The following is a 15,853-nucleotide window of genomic DNA, read 5'->3' on the forward strand; positions in this document are numbered from 1 at the left end:
GCTGCCTACCTAGTTAGGGGCTGCCTACCTAGTTAGGGGCTGCCTACCTAGTTAGGGGCTGCCTACCTGGTTGTCTTATCATCATGGAGTCCTCAGTGACTAGAACCACTAAGAGATCAGTATGGTACCTTGTCCACATTGCAGAACTTCAGTGTCACTAATGGTTCAGTTTCTCTCACTAGTGAGAATTAATTTGTGATTTAGTATACCAAATATATATCCTTATGCATATGCATGAAACATTTTAAAATTCATAGATATTTCCCATTTCCTCCAGCAGAGGTCAGACAACAGCAGTTCTGGACTACAAAAATCTGGGAAGAAATAGACTATTTGAGAGTGTGATTTTATTTTCAAGAAAAGATAATGGAGCGTTTCATTTTTAATATTACTTTCTCTTTACTCATACTTCCTAATTACATTTTCACAGCTGGCATACTTTATTTTTGTAATAATTACAAAACAATAACACTTACTTTAAACTTCATGAAGAACACTATTGGCATATGTAATGTTTTTTGCCCTGTCTTAAGTCCAGAATATTGCATCATTATTTATATTTTCTTGGTTGAACACAGGTTAATAAGATAGTCTAAGAAAGAAGCACATTCAGTTTCCACTGTGAAAAATGATTTAAGGGCATTATCATGTCCACAGTTGATAAATGGAAGAATTCTTTCTCAAGCTAGGGATGTAATACAGTTGTAAGATCACCAGAATGAAACAAAGCCTCCTAGACAGCTCTAAAGCGACCAAACTCATGCAATGCGCAAAGAGAACAGCAAGTGTAAGCGCTCAGCATCTCTTTTGTCATCTGGAGAAAGCTAATAGATCTTGGTGCCACAATGATTCAATTTCTGCAAGTCACACAGGCAGAATAATGTAGACGTTTTAAAAAACTGGTCAGTTTGACAACACATTTGAAAAGCAAAAAACCCAACAAAGAAGTCTACTGGGGTCTGCCTTTGTTGAACAAATCACACCATCACCATGTTGTATTTTCATTTCTAATTCATGTGAATTGTTTTCAATAGAAACAAAAAGAAAGGCTTATAAAACAAAACTTAAAGATCAATCATTTCATATTGCATTATGTCAAATCAAGTACCTGTTTCATTTCTATATTACTAAATGACTCACAATGTTTGGTCTGTTACGTGTTCTTAATAGAATCACACAAATATAAGGACATTAGATTGTTATAATCTAAACTGTTACTAGTTTCTTCTTTTTGTTGTTTTGGTTTAGTATTGGGTGGTTCTGGGGACCAAACCTAGGGCCTCATATGTGTTTAGCATGTGCTTACAAACAGTGTCATACATGCTTAGGATGTGCTTGTATACCTAGGGCCTCAAACATGCTTAGCAAGTGCTATACTCCCAAGCCACTCTCTCAGCTCCTATTTCTTCCATTTTCTTAGGGGGAGGTTATTTTTATCCTGAGACAATAAATCTCTGTTGCTCCCTTCTATCTGTGGGAACAACTGAGGAATAGATGAAGGATAAAATTAAACCTCTACCAGAGCAGGTGTAGTGGCTCACAATTATAATCTCAGCACACTTTGGAGGTAGAAAGAGAAGGATCCTAAGTCCAGGGTAAGGCTGGGCTACAGAATTAGACCCTGTCTCAATCAAACCAAACCCCTCCCCATACACAAAGTCCACAGATAAAGCCTCCTATTAGTTCTTCTGTGGGACTTCACAGTGAGACCTAGAAGAGAAGATTCTTTGCTTATCACAGATTATCAATTGCCTTGGGATCAAAGTGAGGATTCTGGGAAAGCAGAGGAATAGGGAGCTATGATACATGAAGAGTCACTGTGGGAGAACTGGTAGCCACAGAGAGGTGTGGCCAGTGTGAACCCTCCACAGGGCCACGTTTCTCTGTGGGTTAATAGGGTATCAACTATTTGTTTTAGTTGCTAGAATTTCTGCTTTCTGAACACCACCCATTCCTCAAGCCCTCAGCAATGTGAGTTATACACAGATGTTTGAATTGACCAAGAGAAATTACAATGAAGAGATAAGAGTTAACCCTGGTTGGTACAGAGAAAAAGAAGAAAAGACTGTTAGATCATAATGTGTAAATATGGTAGGTGTGGATGAGGAAACCACAGGTCACAAAGGATCCTAGGAAACAGAGACAAAATACATGCTGATAAATCATGGAGGAAGGTGGGTCAATGGAATTTCCATGAAAAGGATGAATTTGGTTATTAAGCCACTTTTATACCAACTTCCAGAGAATAAAAATAACATTAACTGGCATGTAAACAATGGTAAAAATATCAAAATATTGCAGGATATCATATTCGCCTTACCTTTACAAAGTGGATCAGCCTCTCAACTTCATTAACTTTATAGGTCTCCAATCCTAGCTCTTTGGCCAATCGTAAGATACGATTCTGGGTTGGCCCAACGTAAGATCCTCCAAGGTCCACATATTTAACATTTTTATTCTGATTTTCCATGGGAAAAATAAATAAAGATGACTGTAAAAGACACTTCAGAGACCATTTCTTACAAAAGAACACATCTCTGACTATACTCCAGCAAATTTAGGTACTTGTTAGTCAATTATACCAGAAATAGCCCTTCTTGTCTGTGGTGATTTACTTGCCTACAGTCTAGCCTTTCCAGTAGGAGTCATTCCTACAGACATTATTATGTATAGACAAATAAAAATACTATAGATACACATAATGGAATATTATCATTTAGCACAACATAGATGCACCTGCATGACATTATGCTAAGTGAAATAAATCAAACATAGAAAGGCAAGTCCTACACCATGTCACTTATATGTAGAATCTAAAATGAGCTAAACCTGTAAAAATAAAGACTATAACAGTGGTACTAGAGGTCTTATGGGTATAGATGTTAGGGCAGAGGAAATGGGGAAATGGGTCAAAGAATACAAGGCAGCAAGATGGGAGGAGAAAGTTTTGAGCTCTGGTACATACTATGATTTCCCTGGTTGATAATAACACATTGTATATTAAAAAACAAACTAAGAGTAGATTTCAAGTATGTTAACACAAAATGTCAAGTGACTGAGATAACAATTAACTTGATTTAATCATCTACATTGTATATGTATCACAGTGTACTCCAAAAGCATAATACAATTATGGTTTAATGTTTAAAAATAAAATAAAAAATAATAAATTAAAGATGAGACTCCCCCTCTGCCCCCAAGATTTAGTTTGCATGGGTGAAATGATTGTTTGTGCTAACGAAGACTCAAAACAGTGAGTTGAAAAGTCCAGACTTCTATTAATTTTCTTGCTACTACTACAATACAATCTACTTCTTTTTCCATATTCCCATTTCTAGGTCTACAGTGCTAACTATGAAGTAAGAAGACTGAAATAGAGTGAATGATGAAAGAGTTGAAATAGAGATGAAAAAGAAGCTTAGAGTAGAAGTGTTGTGTGCTTAGTATATGCAAGTCTCTGGATGAAACAACCATAAACTATGATGATGATGATGATAGTGATCTTGAAAAAGAAGGAGGAGGAGGAGGAGATGAGGAAGAATAAAAGAGAAAAGAGAGATGATCTATAAGGGAAGTTATGGAGTCATGTTCCCTGTCTTAGATGATCAATAATGGAGACTTTTAGGAAATACAAAAGTCCAAAAACATAACTCAGCTTCTGATCCATGTTTCTCATCCTCATCCTTAGTATCTTACCCTAATTGTATAAGTCCTGCCTCCCACACGGTCCCGTGCTTCCAAAACCACCACACTGAGGCCACAGTCATGCAGAAGTTTGGCTGCTGCCATGCCTGGGAGAAAATACAAGAAGACATTGTGATCAAATTTGTTATAGGATAGGAGAATGCTCCTTATGCCACTGGTCAACAAGAAAAGTCATATTCACATGAGGTCTACTATAATACAACTAAGGAGTATATAACAACTCTCTGTAGGGGCCTAGAGTCTCCATCTAGGAAAGCAAGGGATTCTTCTAGAAATCATAAAGTAAATTTCATTAGTAGTGAATGCCTCATCTAAACAAATATTCTATGCCACTATATCAATAATATCCATATTCTAACAACTAAGTTATAGGCCAGACAACCTAATGTAAATACAAGACCACAATCAAGAACATCCATTTGCTGGGACCAAAACTGTCCCATGCTAGCTCCACACTCTATTGTCTGTCTAACTATGAGAAGAAGAAGCAATGTGGAAGACAGCTAGCTTCAACACCTATAAGAGTACCTAGGATTTACTGGGAAAACTGGACTTTTGGAAGTTGACAAAAAATTTCAAAGCTAAGGTCATAAAAACTTACCATTGGTATATTTTCATTTCTGATATGCCTGACCACTGAAGAATGAAATGCTTCCATCCATTATTCCATTAATTATTCATCTAGTCCAGATTATTTATTGACTACCTGTGTATAGTCATTTGTACAAACACACCCTAGACATGATCTCGTACTTTAGCTCTTAAAGCCAGGCACTCTTTTAATGTGAGGTCACTTTTGAAAAGGAAGCTTTTTCCTTCTGTTAAAACTAGAGTTTTCCCCATATAATATAACTTGATTATAGTTTCTACTTACTCTTCTTCTCCCAGTTCTTCCCCACCTATCTTCCCATCTGGACCTAGGCCCGTTCTGTCACTCATTAGAAAATAAACAAGACCCTACATATTTAAACTACTCTTCTCTATGGTTGTGATTCAGCAGGATGTCGTTTGCTTAGTATACGTATGTGAGGGTTTCTATCCATAGCATTGCCAAACATAGAAATAGGAAATAAAGCCACTCACAGAATTTAGTAAGAACTGCCTCCAAGAACAGATGGCAAATTGGTATTTTGAATTGAAGAGGATATTTACTCTTATGGTAAACTGAATTTACTTGCTTGGGACATGGGACCAAATAAAACCAAAGAAATGTCAAAATGCTACTGTGCCCTATTGGTACATAAAACAGCTCTTTTATTGTTTTCCAAAAATAACGACTATGTGATGTTAGGCCTCACTACTGCAACACACCTAATAGCTGCTCCATTTAAACTACAATTGTGTTTCTTTGTATTAATTTATGTTAATGGTGTAGTTTATTGGTAAAGTACTTTCCTGGCTTATGTGAAACCCTAAGTTCCATCTGAACAGCATGAAAAAGGGAAAAAAGGAGAATTTATAGTACACTGATTCACTAAGCTCATTCCAACAACCTAGTGAGGAAAGGTTCTTTGATAACCTTATTTTATGCCCAAGGAAACCAAAGCACAAAAGGCCACACTGAGAGAAAATGAAAAAGCCAGCTCCACTCTAGCATCAGTGTTTGACTCATAGCCAGCCTCATCTCTGACGACATCTCTCATTGTGTGATAAAGGATATTTTTCAATGTATTGGTAGAACATGTTTTGAAGATATACTTGAAACTTATGGGTTAGTAAGACCTCATTGAACATAGACCTTGAATCTGAATGTAGAAACATAATGACCCAAGGCTTCAGTGCCCATCTGGTAACAATTTCCAAAAAGAAAACCCCTTTCCCAGAGAGGCTGACTTAACATGATATTGTCTCCAGAGGCAGAGTCAAGGCTTCTAGTTGGTGGCAGAGTAAGGTTCCAAAGTCCTCTCTGCAAGTGGCCACACCTATAGCATAGAAGCATCCCATGACCCAGTGTAGAAACACAAGGTTTCCTTGGAGTTTTAACTCCAGTTTCCCAGTTTTACCCCCACAACAGGGAAAAACCCTATTTTCTACTTAAATTTAGAATTGCAGACAATTCAATGACCTTTTTCTTATCCAACAAATGAAACAACATGCAACCATAGTAACAGCTGTTATCAGCAAGTTCACATAAACCTCAGGAGCATGCTGGGCTTAAACAAAAGAATTAAGAAGGAAATACAACTTTATTCACAGACACTCACATATGAGATTCCAATACAGCTACCCAACACTATCTGACCAGAAGCCTAAAGAGTCCTTTCTGCTTGTATTGCATTATAATTATAAATAGAAAACAACCCAAAAAGTGTTCTTAGGCAACATGTAAGTGTGTTTTTGGGAATCCCTTGCAATTTTTTTTTAACTTATGTTCAGTGTGCTTGGTGGGGCGGGGACAGTGGAAATGTGTTAGACATCAACTGACCAAAAAAAAAAAAAAGAGAGAGAAAAGAAAATTAAAAGTACAAAAAATGATTTAGCTGGCATAAATGTGCATGGCTTAGGGTATCACTGAATTTTTGAAAGAGAAAATTGAAAAATTTAGGAGTTGTAGTCCAGTCAGGATGTGATTAAGATGGTGAAGAAGAGGTAACTTTTAAGGGATCCCACTATGATAAAGGCACAGGAGATTGAGTACTCAAAGAACTTCCTAGATCCAAAATGCATTGTTTCTCATGTGTTCCTTTCCATGTTGGGTTTGGAACCTTTAACAAATTTTGCCATGGAAACAAAATATGAGATACTATCCTACTGTAGATGTTTTCATGAATTACCAACAGTATTGGTAGTCTAAAACCACTAGACGATATAATTGGCTCTGACAAAACCTGAAGCAACTTGTAAACACAATGTGACAATATTTTTAAGGGATCTATATAACCAGTTACTACCATAAACTATGGAGTACTTACTTAGTTCCGCATACAATGTACCCCACAAACCTACTCGGTCCTCACAAGGCTGAGAAATATTTTTATCCTAATTTTCAGTAGTCAGATAAGTTACACAGTTAGTAAAGGTTAGGAACAGAGATGAACCCAAAACCTCACCTTTTAGTCAACATTCTTGGTCCAAAAAAGTAAAAAATGAAAAAAAAAACTATTTTAAAATATTGATATACCAAATTCTTGCAAGCAATCTTAAAACATTCTGCTCTACATCTAAAAGTTAAGAATCATCAAAAATGTTTTAGTTTTAACAGATACTTGACTTTTGAAAAGGATTCAAAAACAAGTTTATCATCACTGTGTGCTCTTACAAAGTTAATGAAACTTGACTTTAATAAACAAGGTCAATTAATATTTCAAAAAATAGTTATTTGATTCTTTCAGAAATGGGCCACAAAGGCCCTTAAAGTACAAAAAATAGAAATCTATACCCAATTCTATGAAATTACAGAAAAGTTGAGTTTTTTCAGTCCTGGTGGAGCAGGCTTTTTAATCTCAGCATTCTGAAGGCTGAGACAAAAGGTTCACGAATTCAAAACCAGCCTATGCTACACAGGGAGACTAGGTCTCCAAAACTTAAAAGCAAAAAAACCAAAATTACTGCATTTCCATGGCCAAGTAGCTTACATGGGAAAGGTTTCTGCATACCAATGGAAACTGAAACTATTGTAAAGACCTACATTTGTGCCTCCAGTCTGAGGCTGTAGAAAATGGCTTGAGTTAGATGCTGAGGGAGACTTCAAAACAGTGTGGGATTCTCAAAATCAGAAGCCTCGTCTACTTTGTTCTTTGTTCTTCAAACACTTTTCATGCCCTTCAGATTAAACTGTGATATTTAACAAACCTTTACACTTTAAAATAGAGAAATAATTGTCTCAGAAGCAACATAAAGCATCTACACTACATAAAGACTTTTTTCCCAGTCTAAATTTCCCAGAAGAGAGAGGGTAAGAGAATCTTGTTGAGCAAAATTGACAATGAAATTCACAGTACCTTGAAGTTCCTCTGACCTTGTAACCCTGGAAAATGATATAGGCAGCCCCTTAGTACTTACAAAAGCAATAATATGCAAATGGCCCCTCATCACCTCTGCCACTTCTGACAAAGCAATTGTTTTATGAGAAAATTCTAGAAACAACCAAGCAACCTTCTGATCAAAGAACTGGATTTCTTTGATGTTGCCAAAGCGAATGTTTCTTTAGTTATTTAACACAAATATAACCACCCCCCAAAAGGTTCTGGAGTAACAACAACAACAAAAATTCCTCTGTTGGGAGTCAAATTCATTAAGGCATGTTGTAGGAAGAAGTTGGATGCTAAAGGTACTATGCAGATGAAGCCATGACTGAAGCAGATAACATTTGAACAGGCAACTGGAAGCCAGCTTCTCCACTCAATTAAGGTTGGCAGATGTAGAAAGAACAAGAAGCACACAGCCGTTGAGGAGTGTATCTGGGGTCAAGCAGCTAGCATAGCAGCTAACACACCATTCAAATCCCAGCATACTGACTCTAAATACCAATTATGCACAAGAAAGTGAAGCCCGAAGGAGATACACTATTTAACAGTGAAACACAGTGAACTCTTCCTTTAACATCACCCATCATCTATGTAGCAGTGCAGCTCGTTCCTTGCCTTTGTGTACATTAGTAAAAAGTACATATTCCTGGCTGGTAAAGTTCTAAAAATGTGTTCTTTTATGAAATGAATGAAGTCCTCAGAGATGAATATGGTTTGATTGACAGGGTAGGGGTTGGGTGGCATCCCCCTTTCCTTGTGTCACCAGGATACCCATGGAGCTCAGAAAGCTCATTTTCTGAATGTTAAGATGTTAATTATCTATGCTTTCTCTCTTCCTGTGACAGGATACAGTTGATGTTTAAGTGTGTTTATTAAATGGTTGTATTTAATATCCTTAAATAAAGATAACTCTTAATAGAAATGACTTTTTGATAAAAGGAGAAAATGGGTATAATAGTATCCTTTTATATGCTTATAGTAGTAAGCATTTTAATATGGTCTAAGAAACTAAAATATTTATATATATTGAAGCTGATTTCCTTTAGACCCATCAATTATGGTAAGATTCTCCTGGCCTTTTTTAAAAAGAACAAGACAACCAATTCATAATAATAATCACCTCATATTTGTACAGCACTGCAGTTTCCAACACTCCCAGATACTTTTTGAAGGTTGAGTAACCTTCAAAAAGTTTTGAGGTCAGTGTTATTGTGTCCATTTCTCACATTACAAAATAGAGACTTCATGAGAGTTATACACCTGGCAAAGGGAGAACACAGAGCTGGGGCTGAAATATTGCTGTTTCTAGGTCTTACGTTTTCTAGCCACAATCCTTCCCATAACAAAAGGCTTTTGCTGTTGAAATACATTCTTGAATTAGGTAGAATTTTAATTAAAATTAGAATGCTTACTTTATTAACTTTCTTGGAAAGACTATCTTGATAAGAATCATCTGAAGACTGCTCATCTAAAGCCCTGAGACATGCTCCTTAAAGAGAATACAAATATATTTGAAGCAAGGTCAGCTCGACTACTGCACATTGAGAAGAACTTTGACCATAATACTGTTCTTCACTTTTTATTCACAATGACTCTTCCCTGGCAAGATACCCATCAAAATTTGGGGCAAAATTGAAAAAACATAGAAACAAAGTCTAGAATGATGTTATTCACATCTTTTCTTATAGAAGAGAAAGGAGATCTTCATCAAAGTTTTAAGCCATGGGTGATTTGTACTCTTGAAAGGGATAAGAGACATCAAGCTTCCATATGTTGCTATAGAAACGCTTTTCCAGATGCAGCCACTTCAAGATATTTGAATGTGATTGTCTTTTAAGGCTTTTCACAATATACCTAAACCCATAAAAATGGCTTCTTCATCACATTTGATATGCAAATGATAGCATTTTTAGAAAATGTCAGCCAACATAATGAGTCTTGCTTCATAGGAAGCATTTGTGTTTACCCTTTGTTGTTTGAAAGCAGTTGAGTATCTTTGGTGATTCACAGTCACACTAGGCAAAATGTGTTACTGCTTTACTTCAACACTAGTTCCCAAACATAAAGGAAGCACACTCAGGAATAACAGATTCTCTTTATCCAGAATGTGTGAATTATTTATCTTTAAAGCTGGTCAATAGATTTCAATTCACCTGCTTCAAATCTTCTTCAGAATTAGATAAATGATGTGTAGGAATAAATATACCCTTTGGAAAAGGTTTTTGTTGTTTGTTTCTTACTCTAACTCTGGTGGCACATAGAACCACAGCACTCAAGATACTAAGGCAGTAGGATCTTGAATTTGAGGCTTGCAAGACTTTTTAAAAAGTGAGAACTGTCCCTTTGCTTTTTTTTATTATTGTAGTGAAAAGAATAGTGGTGTTGAGGATAGGACCCAAAGCCTTCTGAATGCTAGGCTGCATCCCAACCTTCATACTGTTTTTAAGCATAAAAGAAGTTTCCTTGGTGATGGTTCTGAGGATAAAAGCTTCGTGGCCACAGTACTGGTTCTACTGTGGATTACCAATACAAATTTTAGAATTGTAAACACTTTTAAGGCAGATTAGAGTGCTGGAGAGCAGTAAGTGGTTGTTACAAATGTCATGAAGAGGGTCAGGGGTCTTCTTGTCTCTTCCACTGGACATGAGATGATGGATTAAGAATTGTGGGAATTAATTAAACAGGAACATTGGCATGGAAAAGAAGTCCCGGTGTCATAGGAGTTAATGAAAAAAAACAATGTTACCCTTGGGTCCCAGGACTCTTCCTCTACTTTGATGAGTCTAAGCAGTTGCTTCCCTTTTACTGTGAATTAAGCTTAAAAGGACTGCCTAGAAATGAAGGCAATCTGCTCTTTTGCAGCACAAGCTCTTGGCAGGGCTGCTTTCTGGCTGCATAACCATGAGCAAGTGCATACTTTCTGGAGCTTCTCTGATTTTTCACGGGCTAGTTGGTGATTAAATTAAATGGGGGCAGCATGGTGATCACACAAGATATCTCATTATACAGGTGGTATTTCCATGACTCCAAAGCATCTTCTCTGTAAAACTTGAAATTTGGGGGACATCCATGGATGTGACTATAACGTGTAATATGTGTGCTCCTGGAGGACAGGAAATTGATGATTTCAACAATTTTGTTCATTGAGAGGTGTGTTAAAATAATTAGGGGTGAAATATATCTGTGTGTTGTTTATTTTAAAAATGCATCTGTAGACAAGTGGGCTGATAGACAGACATAGAAATGGAGAAATGGATGGAATAGATACAATGCATAATGCAAATGCAGCAAAACCATTCATTGCAGAATCTAGTTCATTAGGCACATGAACATTTGCTATATAACTCTTTAAAACATTTTTGTTGTAAGGAAATTCTGTGGAAAAGTTAAATTGTTTCTATTCAGCTGCATTTGTCAGAGACATAAATTAATATATCATATACAATGCCACCAGAAATTATATTTGCTCTTTATATACTTTCTTATATGCCATTTCTTTATAATATTGGAGAACACAGGATATAAGTAATTTTGTAGGAGCAGAAATTTCTTGTTATGTAGTCTGGAAAACACACCTAAAGTTATTGGTACAATTAGATCTTGTGGCTAATATTAGTAAGAGATTTGTCAAAAACCTTCCTGCTAAGACAAATATGTTCTTCCTTGCTTGGTGGTATATCTCAATGAGACAGCACCTGCCAAGGATTTGAGAAGCCCTGGGTTCCATGACTTGTACCACAGTAACAAAATAACTCTTCCTTCCTTCCTCCCTCCCTCCTTTCCTTCCTTCCTTCCTTTCTTCCTTCCTTTCTTCCTTCCTTCCTTCCTTCCTTCCTTCCTTCCTTCCTTCCTTCCTTCTTTCCTTCCTTCCTTCCTTCCTTCCTTCCTTCCTTCCAACAATCTAAAGACTATTCACACCATTGACCTTCCTCTATGCACTAGGCACTTGGTCTAAACCAAGTCTTGCCTCTAGAAAATGACAAAACAGGAGAAGCACAAATGCAGGGGAAAAGGTAAGTACAAGGTATGGTTATGTGGTACATAATATTGCTTCTGTCAATGATGGACTACATAATATGGTGGTGGGCCCCTAAGATTACATCACTTAGTAATGCTGTCACTGCCTGAGACCATGTTGAAGAGAATTTTGTATCACATTGATAAACATATTCAACAAAAATAACTTAGGCAAGAGAAATATTTGCTTTGGCTATTGGTTTCAGAGAGGCCTGGCACTGGTAGTTTGGCCTGTGTTCTTGAGCAGAACATGTGGCAGAAGAGAGCTGTTCACTTGATGAATGAGTGGAGTACAGAGAAAGAGGGCTGGCTGTGTTCTGTTAGCTTTCATTGTTTCACTCTTTCAGTCAGTCTTTATCACTCATAGGATGGTGCTACATGCATTCAGAGTAGTTCTCCTGTCAGTAAATCTTCTTTGGAAATATCCTCATAGACACACCCAGTCTCCTAGACAATTCTAAATGCAGTCAAGATAACAGTGATGATTAACCATCACAAGTTCACTGTAATGTTCTTACTGTTGCCATAAGTGACTCCATGTTTCTTTATTCCTCTTCCTTTCCCCTTTCTTAGACATTGCATTCCTGCGATCCTGTTTATTTTCATGATCTTGTTCCAAGACCATAAAATTGACCTAAAACTGAAATGTTCCAACTCAAGATAAAACAATGCTGTCATAAAGAGTTCACTATCTCTGGTCTAGAATAAATTGTCTAGCATAGACTGCTGGGAAAATGCTACTCTTTGTACCATAGCCCTTAACCTGATCCTCATACAAATATACAGCACATCTCCAAAGAAATAGAAGATGGTAATGAAGAAATTAATCAGTCTCCTTCCAGATCAAATGAAGCTTATGTACTTTCTCTTCAGCAATCATCTCTTGGCCACTGGTGATGAAGAGAGAACTTCTGATCCTGATTTTAGGAGCCCAGAGATGAAATTGCCCAAGTACACACATCTTAGAGTATGATCCGATCCTTATATAATGTAGATTTGTATTTGGAACTGGAAGCACACTTAGTACAACTGAGTCGATAAAAAGTGAGAACTGATAACATGGGAGCGAGAAATACAGTGTCTTCTAACAAAAGGCACAAGGGTTCTGCTTTCTTCTTTCTCAGGCTTGTGATGCAACAAAGGCTGGCCACAGAAAACAGAGAGCTCGGGACTCTGGAAGGCCTGGGGCAAAGCCCTCTGCTGGAATCTTCAGGAAAAGGAAAGTTTGTTCTCACCCCCAAGGAGCCATGAGTTCCTCAGATGAGTAAATTTGGGTAGCATACCATTGCACACTGAATACCTCCTCCACCTCTCAGTTCCCTTATAACCACAAAATGTACCCTTTTTTCGAGGCAATCTTTTCATGTATATTAAGTTAATTTTACTGATAATAGCACTTATTTGAGGATATCACAAAGATAAATATCCTGATTAGCCACACTAGGCTGGCATTTCTTGTGTTTCCAAGACTATGAGGGTCTTAGGGGATGATAAGCAGGGGAAGTTCCTAGCAAAAATTCTATTTCAGGAGGTGTGGATGGCTTGGAGAATGGATCATTTCCCTAAACAGTGCCAATGTTAGATCAAATACCAGCTGACTCACAGTGACAAAGCTCAAGGATGGGAATTTTAAAAAAGGTTTTTACCTTTAAACACAAAACAGGACAGTACATAGTAATGAGGACAAGAGAATCCTCTAGCACCTAGGAAAGGACTAGTCTTTTTAAGGTATACATTTTCAAATGAGCTATGGCCAAGGTTTTACAAATATAGATTCTACATTTGATACAAATTCTATAGTATTTTAGAGTGCCTGGGGTCTATAGCTCCCAAGGTATATAATTCTCAAAAGCATTTATGTAAGTGTTCAACTTACCCAAAACCAAACCAAACCAATCCAAACCAAACCAACCAACCAAGCAACCAACCAACCAACCAAACAAACAAACAAACAAAAAAACCCCTACCACACTGGCATCAGAACCTCATTTCCCTTCAATGACAAACCTAGAAACAAGATACTCCATCATACTAGCTCTAATACTTTGGATCCCTGGGGAATGAAAATCTCTCCAGAGTTTGAACTTGACTGAGAATAGGCTATTAAGAAACAGCCATGGGTAAGTCTGACCTTTAAAGATCTTAACAATCACTTTTAGACAGAAGTCAAAAGAAGTAGAAGAATCCATTCTCACATTAAAATACATCAAGCAGGTTGTTCTTATAAAAAATTATGTTTGCCATTCATCTGTTTATTTACTATAGTTTGTGGGCATGTGCTTTGTACAGCACATGTGTGGAAGTCAAAGAACAATCTCACTTCCTTTACCATGTGGGTCCCTGAGATTGAACTCAAGTAGTCATGTTCAGTGTCAAGTGTCTCTACCCACTGAGACACCCCACTGGCTCAGATTCTTCTTTGTTTAATGAGAAATTTTTTTTTTACACTTTTTTGGTGTATGTAACTTCCAGGAATCAGTTCTCACCTTCCATTGTGTACTTTTCTAAAAATCAAAGTCTTGTCTTCAGATTTGGCAGGAAGCATCTTTACCTGCTCAACTGTTTCACTGGCCTTCTCCTTTAAAAAAATCTAAATTGACTTTTGACACAGTATAGTCAAACAGATATGGTGACACATAATTGTAATGGTATCAATTGGCAGGCAGAGGCAGGCAGACTGTGAATTTGAGGCTGACCTGGGCTAAATACTGAGTTGCAAACAGCCTCTGCTACAGAGATAGAACCTATCTCAGAAAAACACAAAATACCAATGTCTAGAGTTTGAATTATGTAAAGTGACAGACTCATGCTTTGTGTCTAGCACACTAGTGTGTACATATGCACACACATGTATGTAAAAAATGTATGCATACACCACAGCTCTGAGCAATATACATGCTCAAGAGCTTGTGCCTTAGATCAGTGGCTACAGGGCCTTTTTTGTTGCCAGCATTAACTGTAAGCATTGAGTAGAGAGCCCTACCTTGTCTCTCAACATTCCCCATTCTGAGCTATCTTGTTATAAAATCAGAGTTGAGAAAGGCTGACAGCCTAAAGCTACTTCTCTGAACTGATTCCCTGCCTCATTCTGGCCTCAGCCTTCTTGAGAAAGGAAAGTGCAAAGACTTTCCGAATGTTTTGCAAGCTACTGCTGCATCAGTTCTCTCATCTTCTAAGGAACACCAACAAACCAACTGTTGGGCCTTGCATCAAAGTTATAGAATTGAAAGTTGTAGCAAGATCTGCTCCTTAAGTTTGCATTCCAAGTCAGGATTTGGAAACCACAAAGGCTCCAGGAGGAGCAGGTCAGAGTGGGTAAAATGTGAACGATGAAGAACTGAAACAACAGACAGGAAGATGAGCTGATGTGACGAAGCTGTGGCCTCAACAAGAGTGCTCTGGCCAAATGAGTACTCTGGTACTGGATAAGGCAGCCCCAACACGTGAGAGGCTTGGCCTTCTGGGTGGTGATTTGGCAGTTTTCCTCTATATTGTCATCTGGGCCTCATGTCATTATTAGAGATGAGGCTGTACCAGAGGAAATGACTTCTCCTGGGTTCTTCTAATTCAAATCAACTCCCTACTTGGCCTCAAAGATGATGTTTTTCCTGTCCTCTCACACAGCTTCTTGTGGAGCCATTAAAAATATACCTCCTTTAGGTGAGATTTACAAGTTAAGGTCCCTGAAAGCAGCGAAGAATCAAATCGTATCCATTATTCTCTGATTTTCCTCACTTCCTACAGAGACTCAGTCATCTGCCCAGGTGAAACATAAAACTTAGGCTTCATCATTGAGTCTTCCCTGGTAAGTCTTAGTCCACTGAACCCAGCCCCTGTCAAGTTCTCACTTCTTGGCTCCTTTGCACTGCTTGAGTGAAAACCAGGTTTTCAGGCTTGATAGGCAAGTGCCTGCTGTGTCATTGACCTGAGCCTCCTGCCCTTTCTCTTACCTTTTCTACTCCATACTCGAAACTCCGGTGATACTGAACCACTTACTTCCCTGGGGTTCTCTTCATATACCACACTGTTCTGTGTTTTCACCTCACCTCTCAAACACAGCTCATCTGCCCCTCCACAAGTCCTTAAGTTTGCACTCAGCTTTCTCCAGTGGTTAGTACTTTATCCACAAGAAGAAGGAGATTGGGGCCAAAGGAAGGCTTGCT

At 37.8% G+C, this 15,853-nt stretch overlaps 1 protein-coding gene across 2 annotated transcripts in view; it reads right to left on the bottom strand.

Moving 5' to 3' along the window:
• Nucleotides 1–15,853, bottom strand: part of Maob (monoamine oxidase B) — a 93,854-nt gene that overhangs the window by 51,189 nt on the left and 26,812 nt on the right. For both annotated transcript variants that reach the window (XM_031373262.1, XM_031373268.1), the window contains exons 2-3: nucleotides 3,697–3,791; nucleotides 2,321–2,458 (exon numbers count right to left, since the gene is read on the bottom strand). In XM_031373262.1, coding sequence (XP_031229122.1) covers nucleotides 2,321–2,458; nucleotides 3,697–3,791 — 233 coding nt within the window. The remainder of the gene's footprint in view (nucleotides 1–2,320; nucleotides 2,459–3,696; nucleotides 3,792–15,853) is intronic.

Source organism: Mastomys coucha, chromosome X (assembly GCF_008632895.1).
Source record: "Mastomys coucha isolate ucsf_1 chromosome X, UCSF_Mcou_1, whole genome shotgun sequence".
NCBI lineage: Eukaryota > Metazoa > Chordata > Mammalia > Rodentia > Muridae > Mastomys > Mastomys coucha.